We start from the raw sequence: 26,673 nt of genomic DNA on the forward strand, positions 1-26,673 counted from the left end.
AAACAATTTTTACCTTGTGTTATGGTCGTGATTAAAATATCTGTACATACTGTACAACAGGTTTGATGTATAACACAACTTGTGTGATCCTACCGTGCCAAGCCCTTGGTGAATTACCACAAAATGGTGGTCATTAAGTCCTCAGCCATGGTATGAAAGAGCTGCAAGGTACAGGTTTTCTCTGTGTCTCTAGGGACCCTCCTGTATGAATATTTCACACTACACCTGAAATCTCAATGACATTGTCCCAAATAAAGACAGCTTTGTTCTGTGCTAAATGTAAAGCTTTACACACAAAACAATGAAATGACATTGAGAAAGCCATTGTTTGGTTTTGGGCATTCATTTTTTGGGGGAAAATATACATCTTTCTCTCTTTTCTTAAAATCAACTTTTCAACACATTGGATAATATCAGTATTCCATCCAGATCACATTCCAAAATAAACTCTTACATACATCTCTTTTGGTCCAGATTTTCACTATACACAAAACGTGTTATTTTTTTGTATTTACATTGTCTGACTGACACCACAATAATTTACTAAAAACACATATTAACTTATAATAATACTGAATACTCCATGTGTGCTGCACAATTTTACACCAAGACTGCCCTTGCAGTAAGTAACATCCAATGCCACTGCCACAGAAGGTAAGGAGGGGGGGGCGAAAAGAAGAGAAAAAAAGAGATATGTTGGCCTACTAATGGCTGCTTGTGGTGGTCTCCCACGTCGAGGAGGAGCCTCCACAGAGGAGAAAGCCCTGTTCTAAAAATGGCCACCGGCTCAAATCATCACTCCATTCATCACTGGAACTTGACCGCTTCTTACCGAAAGTGATTTTTTTTTTTTTACAGCTGAAAGCTTTAAGTCATTAAGCCCTGCAGCACATGTGCAGTACATTCAACCAAGGTGTGAGCAAAAGCGCAAGAGTGTGTGTGTGTGTGTGTGTGTGTGTGTGTGTGTGTGTGTGTTTGTGTGCGTGTTTGTGTACACACACGTACGTGTGCGCGTGCGCATGTACATATAATGAGTCTACTTCATTGATGTAACGTGCCTGCAAGCAAAGCCCTGAGGCACCTCTAACCTTCAAATTCTGCCGTTTTTTTTTCTTTTCACGGACAATATGTTCCTTTCATCCTCCATATCCTCCTCCTCTTCCTCCGTATCCTCCTCCTCTTCCTCCGTTATTGATCCCCAGTCCCCCAGTCAGCGGAGTAGAGCCCCCTTTTATCAGCAGTGCAGGATCTTGATGAAGGCCTTCCTGAACTCCACGTTGAAGGTGGTGTATATGATGGGGTTGACGGCGCTGTTCACGTAGCCCAGCCATGTGAAGGCATTGTACATCTCCAGAGGGACCACGCAGCTGGTGCAGTGGGTCTTCAGGATGTGGGTGATGAAGAACGGAAGCCAGCAGATGATGAACACTCCTGCAGGGGACATTAGAGAGGCACACAATGGCAGACATCATTTACACCATGTGACAGTGTATGTCAGAGACAACAAACACAATGCCAATACAGTACACAAGATGGGCACTTGTGTGTAATGACAGTAGAGCCCTGCGGGAGACATTAGTGGATCACAACAAACACAACATGTTTTTTACATTAACAATGTGTGTTGTATTGTGTTTATTAATCTATGCATTGCAATGCCTTCTCTGTGGGCATTCAATCTGTAATACCGTTTATATAGGCCTACGTGTATATTTATACCACATGCCGGTATATGTAACACACAAACATAATGGGAATATACACGCACCAGAGACAGGCACTTATGTGTAATGGCAGTAGAGCTTTAAGGTGTACCAGTCCACCATTTTTTTGTTGAAAATATGCTAATTTTACACCTCCCCTCGAGTTAAATAATTGAGTTTTGCCTTTCTTCTGTTTTTCTAGCCGTTCCCTGATTCTTATGATATTACATCTTAGCACGTATCATTGAACCAAATGAAACCATTTGTTGTTACCAATCAGTTTTTGGCACCAACCGGTTCAATGATATACACACACACACACACACACACACACACACACACACACACACACACACAGACACACGAACACACACACAAGACGCACACCGCACCTTCTACCTGCACTAAACACATACACACACACACACACACACACACACACACACACACACACACACACACACACACACACACACACACACACACACACACACACACTGCTGCTGGTGTACTTGACAGACCTTTTTATATTTATTTTCTTCAAAATGCTACTATTACCATGTCAGAACGCTATAAAGGACTTTTTTTTAGGAAAAGCACAAAAACACAACAAATACCTCTTAATGTATGTCCTCTACAAGTCTTCTGTTGTCCAGTCTTGCACTTTAAATGTCTGTATGAGCACTGTCTATGTCCATACTGTCTTAAGTCCATGTATAAGTACTGTCTATGTCTATACTGTCTATGTCCTTACCTTAATTAGTCTATGTCTGTATGGGAAAGCAAGAAATGTAATTTCAAATTCTTTGTATGACCAGTGCATGTAAAGAAATTGACAATAAAACCTACTTGACTTGACTTGACTTGACTTGACTTGATATGGTACGCTAAGGAGTAATATCACCAGAATGAGAGAACAGCAGGAAGAACAGGAGAAATATAAAACTCAGTCACATATTTCAAATAGAAGGGGATGTGTAGAATGAGCACATTTTCAAAAATGGTGGACTCTCCCTTTACACTGAGCAGAGTCCAACCAGAGAGAGTAGATAAGAGAGGTTCCATTGGCCCATTGTTTCCGGGTTCTATTATTGCAAGGGGGAGGGGCGGGAAATCCTCCTTTAGGCAGACCTAGGTAGACTTAAGGACTGTTCTATTCAATGCTAGGAGTATTATGACACGCCCCTTTAGGCAGACCGGAACCTGGTCATGTTAGGTGCCCATAGCAACCTATTACATTGGCATATCTCTATATACTTAAAGAATCTCTGGTCCAACCTTACCCAGCACAATGGCCAGCATTTGTGTGGCCTTCTTCTCTTTGTGCTGTGCCATCTTCTTCTTGCACTGCGGTAGCTTGGGCACGGCGGCGGTGCGCGTTTTGCCATTGGGCATGGCCTGGGCCTCCAGGGCCTTGGCGGTTATCGGGGACTGCCCCTGTCTGTCCTTGGCGTCCCCGTTCTTCTCCTCGATGTGGCTCGGCGATTCCAGCTGAGAGGGGCCGTCTGCGTCGGCGTTCAGCGGGAGAGTCAGCTGCTGCTGCTGCTGCTGTGGATTCCGCGGATGCTGCTGTTGCTGCTGACCAATTTCTGTGGCGAGCACTTTCCTCCTCTCCTGGTGCTGAGGAGAGCCGCTGGTCATTAAATCCATCTCCAGCTCGCTGCCGTGCAGCGCCGCGTCCTTTACCAGCAGCTACGGTTTCAGGAGCGGAGCGGAGCGGGGGGAGCCCATTACATGAGGGTAATAATTAGAGAGAGCAAATTAGCAGGTGAAAGAAAAGAAGCCTTGAGGATGAGTGGCGTAAATAGCATCTAGGACTCGAGTGCATTGTATTGAAATTACAGGCACCTAACTGTAACAAAGAGTGATAAATGGAGGCATCTGTGTTTGCGTGTGTGTGTGTGTGTGTGTGTGTGTGTGTGTGTGTGTGTGTGTGTGTGTGTGTGTGTGTGTGTGTGTGTGTGTGTGTGTGTGTGTGTGTGTGTGTGTGTGTGTGTGTGTGTGTGTGTGTGTGCGTGTGTGTGTGTGTGTGTGTGCGTGTGCGTGTGTGTGTGCGTGTGTGTACGTACACCTTGCTGGTTCTTGCTGGGGATGGCTCCGTTGCTCTTCACGTTAACGGTACACAGTTTCACATCTTCTGGATGAGTGCACTTATCCTGTATTGGAGAAGACACAGAGCTATTCACATCTTTTAAAAAGCACATTCAGCGTCATGCCAGTCATTAAAGAAATGTAATTAAAGACTGAATGTCTTAGTGAAAGTGGTGCCCAGTCATGTCAGTCAACCGAATGGCAATTTGTTGATAGTGAGTGGTGTGATGGGTTTTTCATGCTGATGGTTTCTCCTGGAATAGTAGGCTCATCTCATTTCAGGCCGAAGTACTAAACAGGGCTGCATTTCTCGAAACCATAGTTGCTAACTACATTAGTTACTTTGTTGTTTGCAATGCAATTTCCTATTGACAACTACCGAAGTTGCTAACTGGCTAACAACTACACTTTCGAGAAACGCACCCCAGGACAATGAGGTGGATTCATTTAACAGCACAACATGAAATACTATACCGCATCATTAGAATTTAACTGCTGTGAAACACAGCTCTACAATCTAAAATGCTTTTTTCACAAGTATATTGCTGTTGCCATTGACTTGATATGACGCCATGCTTTCAACAACCCTAGAAACCAAATTTTATTTTATCTTTTCTCGAAGCAGGTGAAAAGTGAGACAGACAACTGAACCTATTGATTTACCATGGCAATTATGACTGCATGCCACCAAAATCAATACAGAGATAGGGCAAAGGTTAGCCTAAACAAATCATTAATGCTATTTTGGTGCAGGTACCACATGACTCACAAAAGACACAATATCCCTTAAAAAAGCTTTGCGATGAAACCCAAACACTGGTATGACATTCTCTGTAATAACAGATGAAATAGCAGTATGCAACACGGAGCCTCCCGTCTTCAGTTTTGAACAAAACGTAAATCCCATGTTGTGTTCAACGCCGCACTTTCATTTCTCCGCACAGCATCAATCTAGGATTAGGGTTCCTGGGTATTACAGAGAAAATAATTTCTCCAAAATGACATGGTGCGTAAAAAGATCCGACTGTTGCTTGTTCATGGGAGCTATTGTCACATGATACATGTTGATGTTGATACAATGTTAATGGAACAGTGTAAAGGCGCGCATTCGCACACAAACATGCGGGGACGCGCGCATGCCCTCACACACACACACACGCGCACGCGCGCACGCACATGCGCACTCGTACACGCACACGCACAGACACACACACACACACATTCACCTGAAGCTATTCCCCACTGTGAACCTTTGATGGTCTTATTACATTATAATGCATTACATTTAACCAAAGACTCAGCAGTAAGCACACTGAATTCCCACTGAGGAACAATACACTCAAGTGATTTCTCACAGGGCGTTTTGAGCAACTATTTCAGCACTTTCCTAAAAATGTTGAACACTTTTTTTGTTAGAAGCTCTTGAATCATCAGCAGTGATCATACAAAACAGACTGCCTGTGGAGATTCTCTTTCACCTTGGCCATGCTATCGAAAGAGCTCAAATGTAAGCAAATGGACTTCCTCTAGTTGCTTTCAGCTGAACAACTATCCTCTGTGGTCATACAAAAATCCTATTATGAGCTTTAAACCTTGTTGCTTGTCAACAGCAAACAGTAAAGGTCACATAGTGTATTATTTACATACTTACAGGGCCTAAGTACATGCATGCATAAGTACATACATACTGTACATGAAGTAATTCTGTGCCTGAAATTATGAAAATGTCTCAATGTTACGACTGCATTCTGCAAAGTGTTAAATGCCGCCTTTTCCCCCCAAACCTGATTTCATCCACTATGCCTGAGATATTTCAGCAATGCATGATGCATCTGACTCAGAGGAACATTATATATGTAGTACCTCCTGTGCAATCACCCAATGTTGAGGTCGTAAAATATTGTGAGAGCAAAAGGAAAAAGTAGACAATTACTGTATACTTGCAGTAGGATTCCCAACTTGCTAAGTCAGGTGTCTGTGTCAACCACTCTGCATACATTTTCGTCCACGTTTTGTTCTGTATTCTTCAACACTTTACCTTTTCCTGTTACGTTTTTTGAATATTGCTAGATGTTTTTGAGCATTGCTCTTCTTGTGCAGCATATTGGGTCAACTGTAGATAGCAAACACAAACACGGCACAGAAACAAACAAAAAGTTCTCAATTTAGAGACTGACTTAGATTGGGAGTGTAAATGGGGACTAGACCAGGTATAACAATGTGTGCAATAAAAAACTCAAGTTGTGCAAGGTTCGGCCTCTTTCCTGAAAAACTGAGTTGAACATTTGGGCCAGCACCCTCACAGTCGAAATATATATGAGTGAAGCCTGCTCCGAGCTGAACAATTGACTACACCAGGTGACAAAAGTGGATCTAAACTAGCGAAGTTGAAAATATATTATACCTTATGACAGCGGCTGCTTAACAAGACTGGATGACTTCAATATGCGCAGTACTGGCAGCCATAATTAGAGCCATCAATATATCTTGACTTCTCTTCCCTTGCAATGGACACAAGAGACAAGGCCCAATCTGGACTAGACTTACATTGGTAGGAGCATGGAGGTTGACTTTGACCTTTTGAAAACCCCGCTTGGTGTTGACGCGTTTCCGCCGCTTGCGCAGGACCACGTAGATCTGCACGTAGACCAGCAGCGTGATGATGAAGGGCACGTAGAAGGACATGATGGAGGAGTACATCACGAACGAGGGGTTGGCTATCTCGCACACCGCCGGGTCCCGACTTGCTGCAGGACAACATACAGTAGAGTAGACTGTTATACTTGCTAAACTATATTATATAGACATATAGTTTATGGCAAAGCGGCATGGAACCTTACACCGACTGGATTAAACAATTCTATTTCTATTTCTATTCCATCCCCATTTTACACAATGTATTTTGGGTTACTTAAGCCTACTGTGTATAACTGATATTGGAGAAACAGTCCAGTTAAGGTGAAATAAAATGTATCTGAATGTATGTTAACTTTGTATGTGTGCGAATGCATGTTAATGTGAAATGTTACTCCATGATAAAAGCTGAAAGGGCCTCTTGACAGTTTCTGTACATGTAATGTGGCCCAAAGAGGTTTAGTTGTAGTCAACTGGATGTCTTCCAAGCTCCAAAACAAAGCAGTTGCCTCCAACTAAACTCTTTCTAGTAAGATAACCTGGATGAATGAGAATCTGTACATGATATGTTTCGATACACACACATCCTTATTGCTAATTACCTGTATTGTTTAGTCCAAACAACAGGGGGCAGGATATGGTGAAGGAGAGCACCCACACCACGGAGATCATGAGGGTGACGCGTCTCCGGGAGCTGTACTGCCCGCTGTACAACATTGGCATGGCAACGGCTGTATACCTGCAAAGTAGCACCATCAAAGGCAAGTGACATCATCCTGAATGGGGGCTAATTGGCGCCGCTAAGAATAGTGATGAGCTGCGAAAAAACCCTGATTACTTTCACACCACGGCCGTTTGGCTCTGGCGATCTGGTGTGCTGAGTCTGTCAAGAACGGTGGGCGAAAATTGATGACGGCCGTGATGCAAAGGGTAGGCCTATACCTAACGTCAATAACCGCTTTCACATATTGCTCTGCAATCAGCACTGGGAATGTGACATTGTTTGATTACTGGTTGAGGATGATGGAATTGTCAATAACACATTACTGTACGTCGTCACCTCTTCATGTCCACATCCCCATATTCATACAGTGTGAGATATGTGATATACTGTAGGTATTCATGTATACCAGTACAGAGTGTATATGTCATCATCAGGGCTCAAGGTTAACTTTTTCATCACCAGCCAAAATGGCATCTTAGATGTTAATCTCACTAGCCAAACACACACTTACTAATGGGTCAAAGTGGCTTGTAAGTTGGTCTTTTCTACCAGCCAAACTGAAATTTAACCAACATTTGGCCGGTTGGCTAGTATTAATTTAGAGCCCTGGTCATCATGGAGGAGATCCTATTCTCCTGCACTACTAGCTAATGCCGCACTGCCTCTCGAATGCTGTATGATATAATGGGGCATTTACTATATGGTGCATTTACAATATACGGCATTTACATATGAGGAATTTACTATATGGGGCATTTACAATATGTGTCGCACTGCCTCTCGAATGCTGTATGTTAGTGGTCTCCAATTATTTTTCCCCAAGGGCCAAATTATGTAGCGCAAATGACGCTGAGGGCCAAAAAAACACCCTACTGTGCTACTGTATGGCCACAGATAGCATAGCCTACACGTGTTTTCATTTTGTTCCAACCTCATGGCGGGCCAAATGTTTGCCAAGCCCGAGCCGGATATGGCCCGCGGGCCGCCATTTGGAGACCATTGGGGCATTTACAATATGGGGCATTCATAATATGGCATTGATTTCCTTTGCTTGGGCAGGATTACCTGTCAATGCTAATAGCACACAGATTGAGGATGCTGGCCGTGCACATCATGACGTCCAGAGTGACAAAGATGTCACAGTGGATCTTACTGAAGCGCCACTCTCCCACCACCTACAGCACAACAAAGCAAAACACAAACACAGAATGAAACATTATAAGGAGGTTATATGGAACAGTGTATAAGCAATCTGCCACCACCTACAACAAAGCCAAACACAAACACAGAAGGATTTTTTAAAAAGAGGTTATATTCAGTGCCACAACTGCTGGGTTTAAAATAGACAAAAATGTAGAGCCATGTATACGCATTCTGCCACCACCTAGAACAGGGCAAACACAACCACAAAAGTAAAAAAAGACAAAGACAAAAAATATTCAAATAAAGGCCCTGGGGGCAGATGCAGCACTTGGATGGCAAGGTTCTGGGCCCCCATAGGGTCAGAACAAAATGAAAACAAATATGTGTGCTATCTGCGGCCGTGCATAATTTGCGATCACTAACACTTAAGGTTAGGGATATCTCTACTATGCATTCACTTGAGAGTGAAATTTTTATCTAAAACAGTGTCATAAATAGACCATCCTAAGGCTACTAAGAAATAGAGAAGCCAATATCTGTTCTGTCTGGAAAACTATCCGCTTGTTTCGCACCCTAACCTCGGACACCGTGCTGCTCGCAGTTATACAGATTCTATTTTCGGCCCCTTCACTGGAGCGAACTTGAAAAGCTAGCCCTCTGTGAATTTTAATTGAATACCCCTGATATACAGTGAAAGAAGTAGGTTCTGCATTTCTGAAGCTGATTTAAAATGATATGACTATGTGAAACAGTGTTAAGTGTGACTCATGTCACTTTTTAGGCCCATGAACCATCACAAATGGACATCAAAATCCAACATTTTACAACTCTTAGTACATTGGAGGGTTCTACAACCAGTTTTACCCCAACCCAGTCAATTTCCTGTGTTATTTCCCCTCATAAACCCATCAAATATTGCCAACATTGGGCCCAATTCACGCTTCAGAAGATCTTTCTTTCCTATCTGGTGCATGGTGTTGAAACAGCTGTTCTAGAACACACATCAAGGGAGGTTGTACATGGGTAGACTACACCAGAGGGAAAAAATGGATCTACAAACTTAACTACAGAGGTTGAAAATATGTTATACCTTGTGTGACAGCGCCTCCTTAACAAGAGTAGATGACCTCAGCCCGATCAGTATTCGCTGCTGCCGTGTTTAAGGCCATCAATACCAACACATGAACGACAGCTAATTAATCCTGAATAATGAGACACAATCTCCAGATTTTTTTTTACTACAGACAAGTGCACAAGAAGAAGGATACAATAGTAGAACAGTAGGGCGGAAGAGAGTTAGAGGAGAAGAATAAGATGGTTTGGCTGCTGTGCGTCACGTGCTAATACACCTGACCATGTATGGATAAGGTTGCCCTTGGAGACCCAGGTTCGGATCTGCCCTAGGTCATTTCCCAACCCTTCCCCGTCTCTCTCTCCCGATACTCTCTCTCTTCACTTTCCTGCCATAATAAAGGCAAAAGCACTAAAAAAGAAGAATATGAAGGTGCCTTACGGGTGCATTTCGTGTAGCAGTTTCGCAGGTAATGTAAAGCCTGTCCACGTCTTCATGACAGTTTTCCATAAAAAACAGTGTATGGCCCTTTAAAGCTTTTGAGATGTATACAGTGTGGGTGGCAGCTTAATGCCCTTCCTTCAGCAGTGATTGAGAGCACAGCACAGTAATACAATTTATGAAAACAATATCGCAACGACACCAGAGGATTGAAGCTCATATTTTTGTTTCATATCTCAGATAACGTGCAATGTCTACTGCATGTCATGACACTGGTATGGTACTCAAACAGCCACCCCATGTGTCTGATCATTACCATAGATGTGACATCATAATATGTAAGTCATTTGGTTGCAAAAGCCATGGTCCATACAAAGGCGTAGATAACGTATTCGGCCTCCAAACAAACAAACTGGGAGAGCGACAATGAACTGATTGGCCAGAAGGGTGACATGGCTGCTACACAAGGATCTTCTATACATTTGACTCAGAATCAAAGTGGTAGCTAATTTAATTTGTTGTGTTGGGATTTACAATGTAATCATAGCAAATGACAGCAAATAACCAATCATTCCATCTTACAGGCACATGCACTTTGCTATTTGGATAATTTAAGAGCTCAAATGAAACTGTCACTGCCACGCATTGGCAATTACCTTTTCGGGTTTTTTTTTTCGAACACAAGCATTCAGCATCTGGCACTCTTATACAAACACGACATACCCTGTCCCTGTCCCCCTGACTCCAGATGATCCGAGTGATTTGGTTCATGTTCAGAGCGAACTATCTCACATCAGTGTTTCCATTTCACGTTTCAGGGTTTACCGAACTCATAAATCACCTAGGGGGCATGACATGTATGCGTTTCCGTACACGCTCAATTAATAATGTGCTCCACAAAAACGTACGGCTTTACAACTCAATCTGTGCTCCCCTTCAGCTGCGGGGAAGATGAGGTAGGCGTGTGTATGTGGAAGTGAAGTGTGGTGTGAGTGTCAGTGTGGCGGGGATGTACTTTAGGTTGTAAGAGTGAATGGTTGCTGGTGGTGGCAAAAGAACCATCTATCCATAATTTTACACCGCAGGCTGCCATTCTGTTTGTGTGTGTGTGTGTGTGTGTGTGTGTGTGTGTGTGTGTGTGTGTGTGTGTGTGTGTGTGTGTGTGTGTGTGTGTGTGTGTGTGTGTGTGAGAGAGAGAGACACTATCTACCTCCAGATACTGTAGACCACCCAGGGCAAGGCATGGTCACTATAATCTGCCACTGTGCCTGTGTGTGTGCGTGAGTTTGGGATTGTGTGTGCGTTGTGTGTGTGTGTGTGTGTGTGTGTGTGTGTGTGTGTGTGTGTGTGTGTGTGTGTGTGTGTGTGTGTGTGTGTGTGTGTGTGTGTGTGTGTGTGTGTGTGTGTGTGTGTGCATGCCCGCGTGTGTGTATGTATGTCTGTCTTTCTGTTTCTCTGCCAGTAGTATGCGTGATAGTATCTACCTCAAGATAGACCACCCTGGGCACACTGCCACTGCGTGTGTGTGTGCGTGTTTGTGTTTGTGTCTGTATGTCTGTCTATCTGTCTGTCTGTGATATTACCCACCTCCAGATAGACCACCCAGTCACTGTGTGTGTGTGTGTGTGTGTGTGTGTGTGTGTGTGTGTGTGTGTGTGTGTGTGTGTGTGTGTGTGTGTGTGTGTGTGTGTGTGCGTGTGCATGTACGTACATATATGTATATGTACAGTATACACGTATGTATATGTGTGTATGTGCATGTGTGTGCGTACATGTGTTCTGTGCACGTGTGTATCCGTGCTTGCGTGTGCATATGTGCGTGTGTGTTTGCGCGTGCGCACATACCTCTGTGTGTCTGTGTGTGTGCACCAATCTCACCAACACCCACCTCCAGATAGACCACCCAGGGCATGACCAGCGTGGCCACCAGCAGGTCCGCCACGGCCAGGCTGACGATCAGGTAGTTGGTGGTGGTCTGCAGAGCCTTCTCCCTGGACACGGCCATGCACACCAGGATGTTGCCGAAGACGATGACGAAGATGAGCAGCATGAGCAGCATGGCGTAGTAGTTGTAGGGATGCCGGGGCTCCCATGCCGTGCCGTTGTTCGACGTCCCGTTAGCGGCGTCATAGTAGTAGGTGTCGTTGGTGTCGTTGTAGGCATACTCCGTGAGGAAATCCATGAGCTGCGGCCTGACATATAGATAGAGATATAGAAACTGACAACAGAGAGAACAGAAGGAGAAGAGGTTAGAATGATGATCATCATCAATGATCATCATCATCATCATCATCATCAGACTGGATCTAAACTCTGTGATGCTGCTGCTGATGATGATGATGATGATGATGAGGACTTTTTGGTCTATAGCAGCCCTTTCTAAACTTCAGAATACCAGGGCCTACTTTGAAATGTGAAAAACATTATGTGGCCCATCAAACCGTTAATCACAACTCAATACACAACTACCGTCTACCACTTACCAAATACCATCTACCACTTTCTTTCCCCCCAAAAGTGGATCCTCAAATGGTTTGTTTTAATTTTTTTTTTCAACCGTGTCACATATATTTCACACTTTACAGTAATTACGTAAAATATTGTTAGATTTCCTGTTGTCATGAGTAGAAATATTATACACTGTGAGGAAATCCATGAGCAATGACCAGCCAGAGATAGAAACTGAAAAAAAGAAAATAATGGAGTGATGATGACAAAGATGAGAATGATGATGGTGATGAGGATGATGATGAAGATGAACGAAGATGATGAGATTGGGTCCAAACTCTGTGAGGAAATCCATGAGCGATGGCCAGCCAGAGATAGAGACGGACAAAAAAAGAAAGGAAAAGAGAAGAAGAATCAGAATGACGATGATGGCCACGATGATGATGAAGATGATGATGAGATTGGGTCTATACTCAATGAGGAAATCGATGAGACAGCGATACAGACAGATATAGAAACTGACAAAAAGAGGCGGAGGAAAGAAGATGAGGCAGAGAAGTCACAATGATGGTGAAGATGATGATGATGATGATGGTGACGGTGATGATGATGGTGGTGGTGGTGGTAGTACTGCTGCTGCTGCTGCTGCTGCTGCTGCTGCTGCTGCTGCTGCTTATGATGATGATGGTGGTGGTGGTGGTAGTGGTGATGGTGATGATGTTCAGATTAGGTCTAGAAGTCAAATCAATTTTCAGAAATACATGAGCTGTGGCCTGACAGAGATAGAAACTGACAAAAGAGGGAAAACACACAAATCACAACAAAGACAAGATGAGATTGAGGTTAGATGTAAAATTGGTGTTACCACCACCAATGGTATTAATTCCACAGAATTTGGGATTGCACTCCACCAAATGCCTAAGATGCAGCCTGAGAGATATGGAAAGTGACAAAAGTGGAAAATAAGCTTAATAGTAACAGCGATGGTGATGATGATGGCATCATGGCAATGACACAATTATTTCACCAGTTGGACAAATCAAGAAATTAATCTGCGTAAGTGGCTAAAAATGTGAGTAGCTGTGGGCATCAGACCGAATAATACAGTTACCACCAAGGATGCTCATTGCAGGAAAGCCTGTGGCTGCACTGCAGGAGCACATCATTGTCATTGACTGAAGACGAGCCAATACTGCCATTATCGCAGCGTCATCCCTGATAGGCTGGACACCCCGCACCTAAATTGAATGGGATTTAGCCAGGTAATTTCTCCTTTGAATTTCATAAATGAATGTATTGAGCATTTAAATTGACTCATTTTGCTGGGGATGATGTTGCTTGTTCTCTATCGACCGCCATTGTCCTGCAGAATGACTTTCCAAACACCCAAGACATGGAGTGCGTTCCAATATGCGAACTTGAGTCCTCCACTTGTGCTTGTGGCCTCACATTTTGCTGATGCCCCGCCTCCGTGGAGAAAACAATTAAGTTTCCCTGCTGTCAACCTAGTCACAACAATTTTTGAGGGACTATTCTTCATTCACCATCCAGTTTGCAAATGAGAAAATAACTTAACAATTGAGCTCTTGCGAGATATTGAAATATAATGCTGTTGTCAGTGATGTCATCACAACATTTTACTTTCTGGTATGAAGCCACAAGCACAAGTGGAGGACGGAAGGTCACATATTGGAGCTCACCCATGGGGATGAGTCATTGAGGAAGGATAAAAAAAATGTTGACAATCTTCACCATGACATTTGTTTTCTTTGTAACATTGAAGGTGTGTGCTCAGTAGGCACCAACACCACATCAGCAGAAGCACGACAGCACAAGACATCCATTTACATCATTTATTTGTATTGAGAGAACATTGAGAGACGCTATTTAAATCACAACATATTTCTTAAATTGTGAGACAGAACAGTAATATTATCATGATGGCCTTGCTACGTGGTAACCTTTAGGTGGCATTTTGCAAAGGTGCAAGTGAAGTTAAGAGGCCTTTTCATCTTTTGGCAAGATAAGGCATTAGAAGACAAAAGGTTAGGCAAGGTAATGCCCCCTGCGAAGCAAAGCAGCCTGTGTAACTGCCCTGGCTCTCTCACAAATGCTCGTAGCTCAAGCAGACACACACAGATTAGTCTGTCAAAGACACAAAATTCTCACAAAGTTGGATCAAGGGAGATCTGTCAAATGCCTCACTAGTACCCAAAGTTGCAACAACTCAGCACCTATTTAGAACATATTCTGTAGAGTGTTTTTTTGTGATTGGTGCAAGATTTCCCTGGCAAAAAGGAACAGACTAGAGTGCATAAGCCGGTTTAGTCAGACTGATTTGAATACAAAAATTCAGCCTCTCAGTATGCCCTGACAAAAATACTGTATATTTTTCCTGTCGTGTAAACTTTGCAGCCCATGGCTCTTTTGTCATCCCCATACTAAAACGCAAAGCACAAGATGGAAAGTGTGTTAGACTCAGTCAGTCTAGCTCTAAGCCCATTATCCACATGTTGCCATTTGGACAGACAGCCCATGAGATGCCATTTGTCAGCCCCTGCCAACACCCATCCCAAGTTCTGAGCGCTCAAATAGGCTTTAGCGGGATCCAGTCAATAATAAGTCTATTACTGCACCACACAACCACATACAAGAATGTACAAAAAGTCTGCGCTGGCAGTCATTATTTGAAACTTAAGAAGGAGGAGGAAGGATAAAGGCTGTGTGTCCTGATGGTAAAGTCTGTGTGTACTGATTGTATTCATTACAGGTGTGGTTATGGTAAGGATGAGTAAAGCTGGCGAGGTCTTTTCATGAGTGACGTTGATTCCTACAGAAATGTGATCTGAATGTGATGTTAAGTGGATTTGTATGCCAGAGGACAACCCATCCGCCCCTCCCACGCCCTTGGGGAAATAATGGCTGAGGATATTGGCCCAAAAGAGCTGGAGCCTTGCGGGCAATTGACGGGAGGAAAATAGGTGATTTCAACCCCGGCCAGGTAGCAATTATCTAGAGAATTCATGGGCGACTCACGGCACAGTGTAGTCTGTGGCACTTGTGTTAGTCTTAATGAAGGCACGTTAAGTCCACCGAGACCTCTTCTCAGAAGGTCGCTAATCTATTGCAACGGGTAATTTCACATCCGGAATAATATTTATGTGGTTTATGTGGCCCCTCAGGTAACAAGTAAATGATGATAAAGTAACTGGGAGAGGATAGCGTTAAGGGAGGAACCCTAAAGAACGTCCTTGGAGCCCATTTTACCGCACTTATTCAGGGTGGTCCACACATTGACCTTTCGTTTTTTTCCCGAGGCATTTGCATTAATTCGTTACTCATGGACATGAGAATATCTGAAACAGATACAGCAGCACACTGAAAAATCTGTTGCAGGAGAACAGAGCCTTTCGAACTCTAATGAAGCTCTCCCTCTTTCATAACAGACTGGTTCAAGGGACCTGGGTTCACTTGCACAAAGGAAGAGAGAATAGCTATGCCATCGACACCGGCCATGAAGCAATTAATTCGAGAATGCACTCTGAAAGAATGGGAAAAAAGATAAAGAGGAAAAAAACATGCCAGCGACTAACAGCACAGCGGAGGAGGATAAGAATGCCAACGGCCTGTATAGCTCACAAGTGCAGCTCCTGTACGGTCCTAGCAGAGCTCCCATTGATCGCGTTCGTGAACTGAACAATGACCATTGAGCCGCTTTGTCTGTTGTACATCCGCTACACATCTGTCATGTAGAACAAAATACAGTATGTATTCAGTTATGATAAAAAAAATATATTTTCTGCCAAGACCTGGAGAATAATACGCAACAACAGCCTGAAATGATACAAAATGGTAGCATGGTTATAGGCCAACCAATGTACGCCACTCGCGCTCACTTACACAATAGGGGTTTGCATCAATGGGCAGGGTTAAACTCTTAAGACCTTTTAAAATTTGATGATAACAGAATGACAATGACCAAGTTGTAATGAACAGTATTATGTCAGGTTCTATGTGCTGTAGTAGTGTGGTGGTTAAGTCCTCAACAACTATTACTAGTTATTTTTTAATGTATTTTTTAAATGTACGTTTTTTTTTGTCTTTTACGACTTTATTGATGATAATGATGACTTGAGAGGAGGACTGGAAGCGAATGTGGAGAGAGATGGGGAGGGATCGGCAAAGGACCCGGGTCGGGAATCGAACCCTGGTTGGCCACGCCAGGCTCATATCAGTTACTATTACTATTAGTGTTCCACTGGTGGAAAGGTGCTTATTATGAGGATACATGCAGTATACACCACACCAATCAGTGCACTGGAATATTCATGACAATGATATCAACTACTATACCCTATACCAGGGGTATTCAATTAAATGTCAACGAGGGCCAGTTTTTCAAATGCCTTCCAGTAAAGGGGCCAAACTATACGTATGTATTATGGTTGCCGACTGTCAATGAAAAAAATACAGGACACGTCATTGAGTTGGGGGCTCTGGGGGTCCTCCCCCAGAAAGTTTAGCATTTCTTATATGTAATTTCCAGCATTTTAACGTCCCGTGTCCCGTTTCAGCTCGATACAGAACCCGTACTTTTATCTCCAAAAAAATGATTCTGTATTTCAAGGGGCTTGTGGGGGGCCAGAGCCTTGCCGTCGAAGGGCCGCATCTGGCCCCAGGGCCGCCATTTGAATAGCCCTGCCCCATACTATATCCACCAGAGCCTGTTTTACCAATAGACAGACTAGGCAATTTTCTAGGGCCCATCAAAACTGCACACTGTAGGGGCCCCCAAGACTCAACCCTGCCATTGGTAAATGCCAGTAAAGATAATTCCAGAGGACCCCACGTCTATATAGCCTGGTTCACACCAGACGGTGTATGTGTAGCTTCGGCCCCCCCTGGCGGAGCAGAGCTACACACACTACCATCTGGTACACAGCCATAGAGCACGCTCCGTCTCCAACCAGAAAATAGGCTGAGAATTTATTGCTTCGGCACGGCCTCCTCACCAACAAATTCCTTCAAAAACCTTCCTGTTTATCTTTAAAGAGTCAATATAGTCTCTAATCTGTCTTGTGACTCCTCAATGTGAGTTACCATTGATTTTGAAGCAATAAATTCTCAGCCTATTTTCTGGTTGGAGACGGAGCGTGCTCTATGGCTGTGTACCAGACGGTAGTGTGTGTAGCTCTGCTCCGCCAGGGGGCGCCGAAGCTACACACACAACGTCTGGTGTGAACCAGGCTAACGTCTATATGTTGAATCTTGAATAATTTTAATATCTGCCTGGACTTGCCTATGAAAATGATATTACTTACTGTAAGCTTTGATGTAATGAAGAGGTGTGCTGAAAGCATTTGTGATACAATTTCTATTTTTCTAGACATGCATGATTCACAGCATCAAGCTATGGTTATTTAATTAGATAAAAGCAGGAGTGACAGCACACTCTAAGCTTAATTAAAAGTACAAAACGATCTCGATTAATTACTGACCCCATTGACCCCACCTCACAAGGACCTGCTAACTGGAGGAAAACTCTTCAGAGAAATAAAAAGAGTTTATTACATACATATATATTTAGATTTCAAAGCTTAGGACATTTGAGTTAATTACAGTAATCATCCTATCAAGTCAATTGAAGCATTAATGACTCATTAAAAGACAAATGAGGAATCTTAACTTCTTCCACTGTCTGTAGGCAGCAAATCACACTTGCAAAAGCTGTCATCTTGTCAAAAGCTCAATGGAAAGTCTCAAACATTACAATGTTACACACACATTTTAACAACAGTATGGACAGGAGATGTCTTGAAACCAACTGGCAGCTACGAACCGGCTGAAAAATATTCAAAGTTGCTACATGGGGCTTAGTGGACTGCTGTAATAGTCATTGAAAAGACTTGACTACCATAGTACTACACTACGATGATATGAAGTTACATAGAGCCTTTGTAAGACATTACAACTTGGCCCTCATTATCATTCTTGTAACATCTCATTTATAACAGGAGTCTAAGGAGTTTAAGAAATCCTCCCAAAGGCAACACTGTGTGGGACTCCTTCAGTCCCAATGTCTATCTGAGAAACTGTGAAACAGCCCATGTGATGGCTCAAGGTACCAATTCACCTGGCTTATAAACCGCAATTCCAACCGTGACATGAGACCTTAGGGTTAACTCCATTTGATAGCTTACTAATAGAACTCTCAAGCTCCCTCTCATTCTCCTGTCTTCATATCTCTTTCTCTCTCCCACCAGAGAGAGAGAGAGAGAGAGAGAGAGAGAGAGAGAGAGAGAGAGAGCGAGCATTCCACATTTTTATTCTGCTAGCAATGCCTGAAGGGTCTGAGATCTGGCTTTGCCCTGTTGACGCCCCTGCTCTGTCTGCTTTCATTTGTCCAGCCAGGCATACAACGATAGAGACAGAGCGCAAGAGAGAGAGAAGAGGACGAGGGGGAGAGAGATGCAGAGTGATAGAAAGGGAGAGGGTGAGAGAAATAGATCAACAGATAGGGGTTGGATGGCAAGTGAAAAACAGAGAGGTGGGGGATTGAGAGAGAGAGAGAAAGAAAGAAAAATAGATTAACAGATAGAGGTTGGCAAGTGAAAGACAGAGAGGTGGAGGATAGAGAGAGAGAGAGAGAGAGAGAGAGAGAGAGAGAGAGAGAGAGAGAGAGAGAGAGAGAGAGAGAACAAGACAGAGAGAGAGCGCCAGTTCACCTGGCCGAGGAGCTGGTGTCTTGGGACTCAGGGGACACAGCTGCTGGGGTTCTGACTGGGCTGCGGCTGCCCAACATCATTATCCGCCTCCACGCCACTGCCGAGCAAATGCCAACGCCACTCGGCCCGTCAGCGGGATGAAGTAACGACATCAGTCACTTGGAGAGGCCGCCACGGCCACAACCTCTGGTGTCCTAGATGGATACGCCACAGACGAGGCCCAGCTCAGCTCAGCAGGCAGGGAAGCAGTGGCGGAACCATGGACCACAGGGCCCCAGGGGCAAAACACCCATATTGTCTGCCAAGGTCCAGATATAGGGGCCCCCACCACCAATACGAGAGGGCCCTGGGCCCAGGGGCAAGAGCCCCGCTCGCCTCCCTATATAGCTCCGTCCCTGCAGGAAGGGGCAGGGTAGTGTGAACTGTGATACGCACTTTAGTGTCTGGCTGGCTGTTTAATGTCTCCAGGTGTTTGCTTCAATGCTGCTCCGAAGCCTCTTGTCTCAGCCAGTCCTTCTGACAAACAACAGAGGTGTGATTGGTTGGCCGCAGCGCCCAATGGTTGCAAAGTTCATTCAAAAAAAGCTTCCACCTAACAGGTGGTGAGGGTCCTGGGTTGCGTGCTTACTGCTCATATTATTCACAGTGAAATGAAGTGAAACCGACTGATTTACCAAGGTATCTCCCTCATGGCAGCAGGGTGTTACAAATGGCAGACACTTCAAAGGAGCAGCATGCCTTGTGTTGAGGGATTGCAGTTTCTTTGGGCAACTGGCCTTCCTGCTGAGTTGATGACACAGGAGGTGTGTATAGGAGCAAGGGAGTTGAATCACTTCTATCGTTATGTGAGTTTACTGCCACTGCTTTCATGAACATCCTCCTGAAATGCCAAACGGTAAAGCATCAGCACAGTATGTGCGTATGTTAGGACAGCAAATTAAGTTGCCCCCAGATGCCTGTTTCCAGGGCCCTAAATTAACTTTTTTCATCACCAGCCAAAATGGCAAGCAGTTGCTAATCTCACTACCCAAATACACACTCACTCATGGGTAAATGTGGCCAGTAAATTGATCTTTTCTACCAGCCAAAAAGAAATTTCACCAGCATTTGGCTGGTTGGCTAGGGTTAATTTAGAGCTCTGCCTGTTTCCCCACAAACAGAGCCACCAGTGACTGCGTTCTAAAGAACAATATAATCCAATACTTTATGGGTGGTGAGAAATTGCCAGTACTACTGAACCTTTGTAGCTTTCTGCAGCTGGGATAACGAGGGGTTCATTTTGTTCCCCCGGTTAGTCAGTACTGTGAATGTGGTGTATTGACCAATGGGAGAGGGGCAGGGAAGGCGGAGCAAGACCAGAAGAAGATGGTGGTGTACAGGTCCAGGCGTGCCATTAAACATCTGAGAGCATTGATGTAAACATCTGAGAGCATTGATCAGTGTTGTGGACCTTCAGTATGTCTTTTCAGTGTCCAGCTTTGCCACCATTTTCACCCTTCTGTCCTTCTTCCCCAAGCAACAATTACTTGTGTGAGGTTCATGAGTATTAGCCTGCCACAAGTGATCTAACGACTGTCACCACAGACGTAACCTCTAGTTTATGGGCGGTTTAATGTGCACGGAGGACAAGGGCAGGACAACATCTAATCACAACTGAACATTGAACTGACCAACTAAAGTGTTTATTGTGGATCAGACTCAGGCATGGATGCTGTTAAACTTGGGGTTTTATGGCAATCATTTGCCGTTGGTATTAGAAGACTTTAAAACCTGTTTTCTTAAGTGAAAGAGAATGCTATATGATATCCGATTGCTTTCAACTGATGTGTCTCCAGTTCAGTATTTATTTCAATAACACAAATACATAGTAGTATTCTCAATAAAAATACACCGTAGGCTAGTACTTTGATTATTTCATGTGATCCACAGCCCTTACAGTAATGTAAAACTTCCAAAAAGCAAGCCAGAGTTTGACGGACAGACTGCAGGACGGACTGACATAGTGGCATGTAGCAGCTGTGCGCAACTGAAGATGTTAACTTCCTACAGCACAACAAAATGGCATGTTTGTCACTGTTTCATCTGAGAGGTGTCTACCACCACATGCCGCAGGAGGAAGGATTGCAGGGAAGCAATATGACCCCAATCACAGACTGTGGCACAGCACTGTATGTATGTGAACCATCATATGATCATCTGATCGTCACAGATGCAGCCCATCACACATACAGTACGACCGTAAACATGAAGATGTCACATGTGCAGCTCCTCGGCTGGCAATAACATCCATCTACTGTATGGATCTATACCATGAGAGAAATCAGAGCTGTGTCTAAAGTGTATGGAGAGAGCACTTGAATGCAGCTAAGATCAAATCTTCTTTACCCTGCAAGATAGAATGGATAGCTTTGAAATGCTCCACACAATATGCGGTGGATTTAGAATAAGTGGTTTGTAATCTGCCGATGTGCCTTGAGAATGCACCCGGAGGCTGAATGATGTTCTTACAGCACATTAGAGGTTGGCAAAGACAGACTAAAAGGGTGTATTCACACTAGGTATGTATTACCCCTGACCTAGTGATAGTTCTTGTACCCTACATTAAATCAATTTTTATTCTGGAAGCTGAGCACTCATATCCCTTTCAATCACTCATCCCATACTGGATAATGGTTGTGTCTAGTCCCTACTTTGCACTCTCGCTGTATCTCTAATGTCCACTTTATGAAATGGATAGCTTGGAAACTGGAAATGGAAACTATTTTATTCATCAATAAGTATTAATGTTTTTTTTTTTTGATTCTTGCCCATCCCAAAAATTGAAAAAAAATGTGACTTCGCCATACTAACTGTCCTGAGGCACGCTTATCCCTTTCGCTCACTAGTGCCATAGTGGAGAATGGCTGTATCTATTGTGTCTACAATCTCACTGTGTTATCAAACTGCACCCAGGCAGGATAACAGTCTGGTCTGATAAAGAAACGTACCTCCTAAAGCATTATTGTAAACTCTGCAATGCCAACGTAAAATGCGACCCGGGTGTGTTATTATCATAACAAAAAAAATCTTTATGATTTGCTTGGTTGTTAAATATAAGTAATAACAGTACAGGAAACAACGCCCTCTGAAGTTGAGATAGGCCTACCTCCACCCGAGGTAGAACAAAGTAAAAAACATGTTTTTAAATACTTCTAACATGTCTCCCCAAAGCCGGAAATTGTGAAAATTCCAGTCTTCGCTATATTGACTGTGCTAAGGCACATCTTCAATAAACTCTTTATGCATACCATGCCTGAGTTCAACAGAACCATACCGGAGTTCACCTCACGCTGGATGGAACCAGACTTTTGAGATGACGTGTACTCAGCAATGGTACTGTACAAACAGCATGGTGTGAATATGCCCTTACAGAGTCTCTGATTAAGTATTTAAATAACATCGTCACGACTGTCACTAAAGAGGACCCTTCACTTGGGTACATAGTTAAGCTCTTAGCCGTGACAGAGATGCCAACGGGTCTGTCCTCTACCTAATTAATGTACTCCAATTTCACGCCCATCTTAAACAATGTTACTACAGCTATTCAGCTATTACTTTATGTCGTGCATGACTGATTTTAATAGTTTAGTTGTTAAGTCCTACCTACACAACCCATAACCTCCTATTTAATCACATATTGATTCAATAAAACGATAAACAGCAACAACAACAATAAAAATGCAATTCAAATGGAGATTGCTTAGGCTACTCTAAATGATGCAACATTTGACCTACTAACAAAGGTTAACATTGTAGCATAACGTCACATATTTGCTCCGTGCTGCTTCAGGGTAGAATGGATGATTATGGCTTCCAGCCACTTGCTGTTTGGCCTCAATTGCCACCTCTCTCACCCTGCCTAGCCTTTGCTTGGACACTGACCTATGGGCTGGGGGAGAGAGAGAGAGAGAGAGAGAGAGAGAGAGAGAGAGAGAGAGAGAGAGAGAGAGAGAGAGAGAGAGAGAGAGAGAGAGAGAGACAGAGAGAGAGAGAGAGAGGTGGAGAGAGAAGGGTTGCGAGAGGGGAGTGAGAGAGAATGAGATGAATTCTGAGAGAGAGAGAGAGAGCGCTTCCTGCTTATCTCCAACTAGTGTTTGCTTTTCAGACCACAATGAAGGCATGAATGCATGGTTTGCCATTTCGGGTCAAGGGTAGAGAAAACACAAGCGATTTACTCCAGGCAATTTTACCCCCAAACCTCAGCTGCCTCGCTTCTCCCGCAAGATAATCGAAAAGCTACACTACGGATACACACACACGCAAGCCTATACACACACACACACAAACACACACACACACACACAAATACATTAGTACACACATACACACACACTTAAAAACAAAGAAATGCACAAGCATGCACGGACACACACAGACGGACACTCATGCACACACACACACACACACACACACACACCCCTCCTCTTCCACACACACACACACACACACACACACACACACACACACACACACACACACACACACACACACACACACACACACACACACACAAGCATAAAACACCTCCTTATTTTCCCTTTCCTAGCATCACTTCATTTATTTCCCAATCCTGGCCGTAATTACAACCTACTCCAAAAGCGGCAAGTCCTCGCTGTCAACAGACAATTAAGAAAAACCTCCTACAGAGGTAGAGGAGGAAGAGGAGAGGTCCCACAGATGAAGACAAGATGAGAACACGGGAGAAGAAAAGGGGGGGGGAGTGCAGTGTGCTGATGCACCCCATCCATAAGTGGGTTTGCATGCCCATGGGGATGCTGGTTTGGGTTCAGGTCTGGCCTGCAGTCATTTCCCAATCCAAACCCATCTCTCTCTCTCTCTGCATCACTTCCTGTCCACCAAAAAAAGAAAACGAGTTCAACTCGACTCTGAGCGTCAGCATCATCATCCATAAAAAAGTGACCCATCTTCCGTCAAGGCCGTGAAGCCTAAGCCCCTGTGACTAGTAGCTAGAACTCCAGTCTAGCAGGCAGCTCCTCTGAAGATGAAGATCGCCCACGTCTGCTGCTGCTGCCGCTACAGCCACTGTGCATCCACGGGCCACTCTACGATTTGCATAATGCCGTTACATAAGGGCCTGAAAATGGGCTAGGCCAGAGGGGACGGGCAAGGGAAGGCAAGGCAAGGAGGAGGGCCTGCTCAAAAAGAGGAAGAAAAAAAAGAACACAATAAAAAAAATCAACACTTAGCTTATTCAACATGTTCTCGAGTGTATTTTGGTCGCAGAGTAATCTCTAAATGTTGGATTAACTCTGCATTTTTACTGTGAAAGAAATGGACCAGTTGTGTGAGTGGCCAACGGCTGCCTTGTTCAGCTGGTGGGGAGTGCCTGCTGAACACAGAACCAGTAAAAAGAGGGAGGGAGGGAGGGAGAGAGGGAGGTGGGATTTCGTGATCCGGACTTAAAGGCAGTTTTTTTGTTTGTTGTGTTTCTTGTTTTGTGTTTATGCTTGACTCGGACACAACTTTCAGACAACTTCTGAACTTCTTCTGTAGATTTATTTTGAGCAACATGAAACGTGACCTTTTGCTGCACTGTCTACAAATGTACGTAGCTCGGGAAAAAAAAACATTTGATAAAGCCAAGACTCAGTCAAATGTAATCTTTGCATGATGGCACCCTAATGGCAAACGTTGGCAAACATCACCATGCCTGAAATCTCATACAGTGCCTACAGTAAATTAAAAAAACACCTGCATTATGATATCTGGGGGGTGTTCCTAAAGCACGGTTAAGTGATAAATTAACCTACAGGAAGTGGTGAATCTGCTGATAGATAGCCCACCTGTGTCATTTGGGTAAGAACGTGAGGACGCCAGGGTCCACTATTAGATAATTTAGCGTTACCTCAAAGCTAACGTAACCTGGAGTACTACTGAGCCATGTTCTTGGCATTAACTTACTCCCCTGGCCATCACTGCCGAGTCGCTCACCGGCCACATGGCAAAATGTTACTGTAAAAGATATTTACTGTAAACTAAACACCCAGTGCAGGACAAGGGCCGGTGATGCTTTACTTGACGCCGGCGTCATACGAATGACATAACAGTGTCATAATAATCAGAAAACAGTGTCATGACACAGTCATGAAAGAGTCATACACATAATGTCAATGTCATAAACGTTTCATGGTAATGAAAACATTGTTAGGCCTGTCTTTACCATAACTGAATTTCACTTAATGACAAAGTAAAATGTTTATGACATTGCCATCATGTTTATGACACATGCATGACCGCATTATGACAATGTTATGACACTGTTATGTCATACGTATGTCAGCGGCGTCAAGTAAAGTGTTAGCCAAGTGCCTTAGAAATTGCCACGATGTGGGTGCTATATGGCAAGATTGCAAGATGCAAGATTCTGTTATGGTAATTCTGGTATCAAGAGTAGAGATAAAGGTTGCCCAAGGGACCTTTTTTTAATGGCCTATTCACCCATAGTGTGTGAGCATTCATCACACTTACTGGTATATTTCCGCATATGCAAGCAGAGAATGACAGTAAGTAGTTAAACCCTTATGCTCTGAGAAACAGCTGCGGTAAGATGTGAACCCTTAAATATTAGAATTTAGCACTCAGCCGCATAATTTCAGGACAGAGAGAGAAAAAAAATAAGGAAATTTGTATGTGTGGCATGCCAACAAGGGAATTTAAGTTTAATCGAAGAGTGCTAAAGTGATTTATTACTGGGCATAAAATGTCCAGCATTTAGATTACGTCGGGAAGAAGCTGCATGCAAACTAGTCTCTAATGGGAGACCATCCATCTGTAATATCTGTTGACTGTCATGTGAGTCACTGCACTCTTTTAAAAAAAAGACAAAATGTGCAATTATGGCCAAGGTTAGTGGCTTTTTAAGAGACAGAACCCTACCCACTGGACACAAAGGCAGAATAACTACATAGTGTAAGCGTAGTGTTATTGACAAACCCAGGCTAAGGTCATTCACTGGAAGAGCTAATCACCAGCATCAACAGAAGACTCATGCATATGGGTTTTGTTTAGACAGTGAAGCCAAGCCACTGCTTGCGTTATTCACATCAAGTTGACTTGCACAATGCACAAGAATCCATCTCCTTGAAAAATAAGATTATATTAACATTACATTACATTAAGATTAATATTAACAGCCCCTAACATAAAATCAACTTAAACAATTTCCTTGCAAATTTAATCCATTAATGAAAAATCAAACACACTGGATACGTATGTTGTACTCTTGTACCTTAAAGGTACTTAATCTGCATATGAAAAATGCTGTAATTTCAAGTGGGGAAAATATCTTCAGTGCTGTTGAAAGGGATTAAGAAAAGTTCAGAGATAGGTGTTTGAAATTCAAAACAGCAGATTAAAAAAAACTAATACGTTTTTATATCTGAACCCATTAAAAGCCAAGGGTTTTTACCTCCCACCCTCGAGGAAAGGACCAACGGTCGGGCTTTTGACTTTAATCAACCAATTACTTTCCCAGGGAAAAGTAATTATCTGGTTTCAGTGTGTTTCTGTTTCATCCATAAAATCAGATAAAGGTCATGCCTCTCTCTCTCTTCCACGGTGAGCTTGCAGATAAGAGTCTCCTCTCCACTGGGCTGGAGTACCTAAAGCTGGCCAACCAGCCAGCCAGCCAAC

The 26,673-nt window shown here is 43.6% G+C and overlaps 1 protein-coding gene across 2 annotated transcripts in view; it reads right to left on the minus strand.

Annotated features, from left to right (window-relative positions):
- Positions 1–1,048: 1,048 nt before the first annotated feature.
- Positions 1,049–26,673, minus strand: part of drd2b (dopamine receptor D2b) — a 47,813-nt gene continuing 22,188 nt past the window's right edge. Inside the window, exons 2-8 of one of the 2 annotated variants that reach the window (XM_063202654.1) lie at positions 11,697–12,026; positions 8,218–8,327; positions 7,031–7,167; positions 6,342–6,541; positions 3,773–3,859; positions 2,987–3,395; positions 1,049–1,431 (exon numbers count right to left, since the gene is read on the minus strand). In XM_063202654.1, coding sequence (XP_063058724.1) covers positions 1,235–1,431; positions 2,987–3,395; positions 3,773–3,859; positions 6,342–6,541; positions 7,031–7,167; positions 8,218–8,327; positions 11,697–11,990 — 1,434 coding nt within the window. In that variant the 5' untranslated portion in view covers positions 11,991–12,026 and the 3' untranslated portion in view covers positions 1,049–1,234. Of the gene's footprint in view, positions 1,432–2,986; positions 3,396–3,772; positions 3,860–6,341; positions 6,542–7,030; positions 7,168–8,217; positions 8,328–11,696; positions 12,072–26,673 lie in introns of those variants that run through there. The other variant, XM_063202655.1, reaches the window with a different exon arrangement.

The sequence above is a fragment of the Engraulis encrasicolus genome, chromosome 7, assembly GCF_034702125.1.
Source record: "Engraulis encrasicolus isolate BLACKSEA-1 chromosome 7, IST_EnEncr_1.0, whole genome shotgun sequence".
In the NCBI taxonomy this organism is placed as follows: Eukaryota; Metazoa; Chordata; class Actinopteri; order Clupeiformes; family Engraulidae; genus Engraulis; species Engraulis encrasicolus.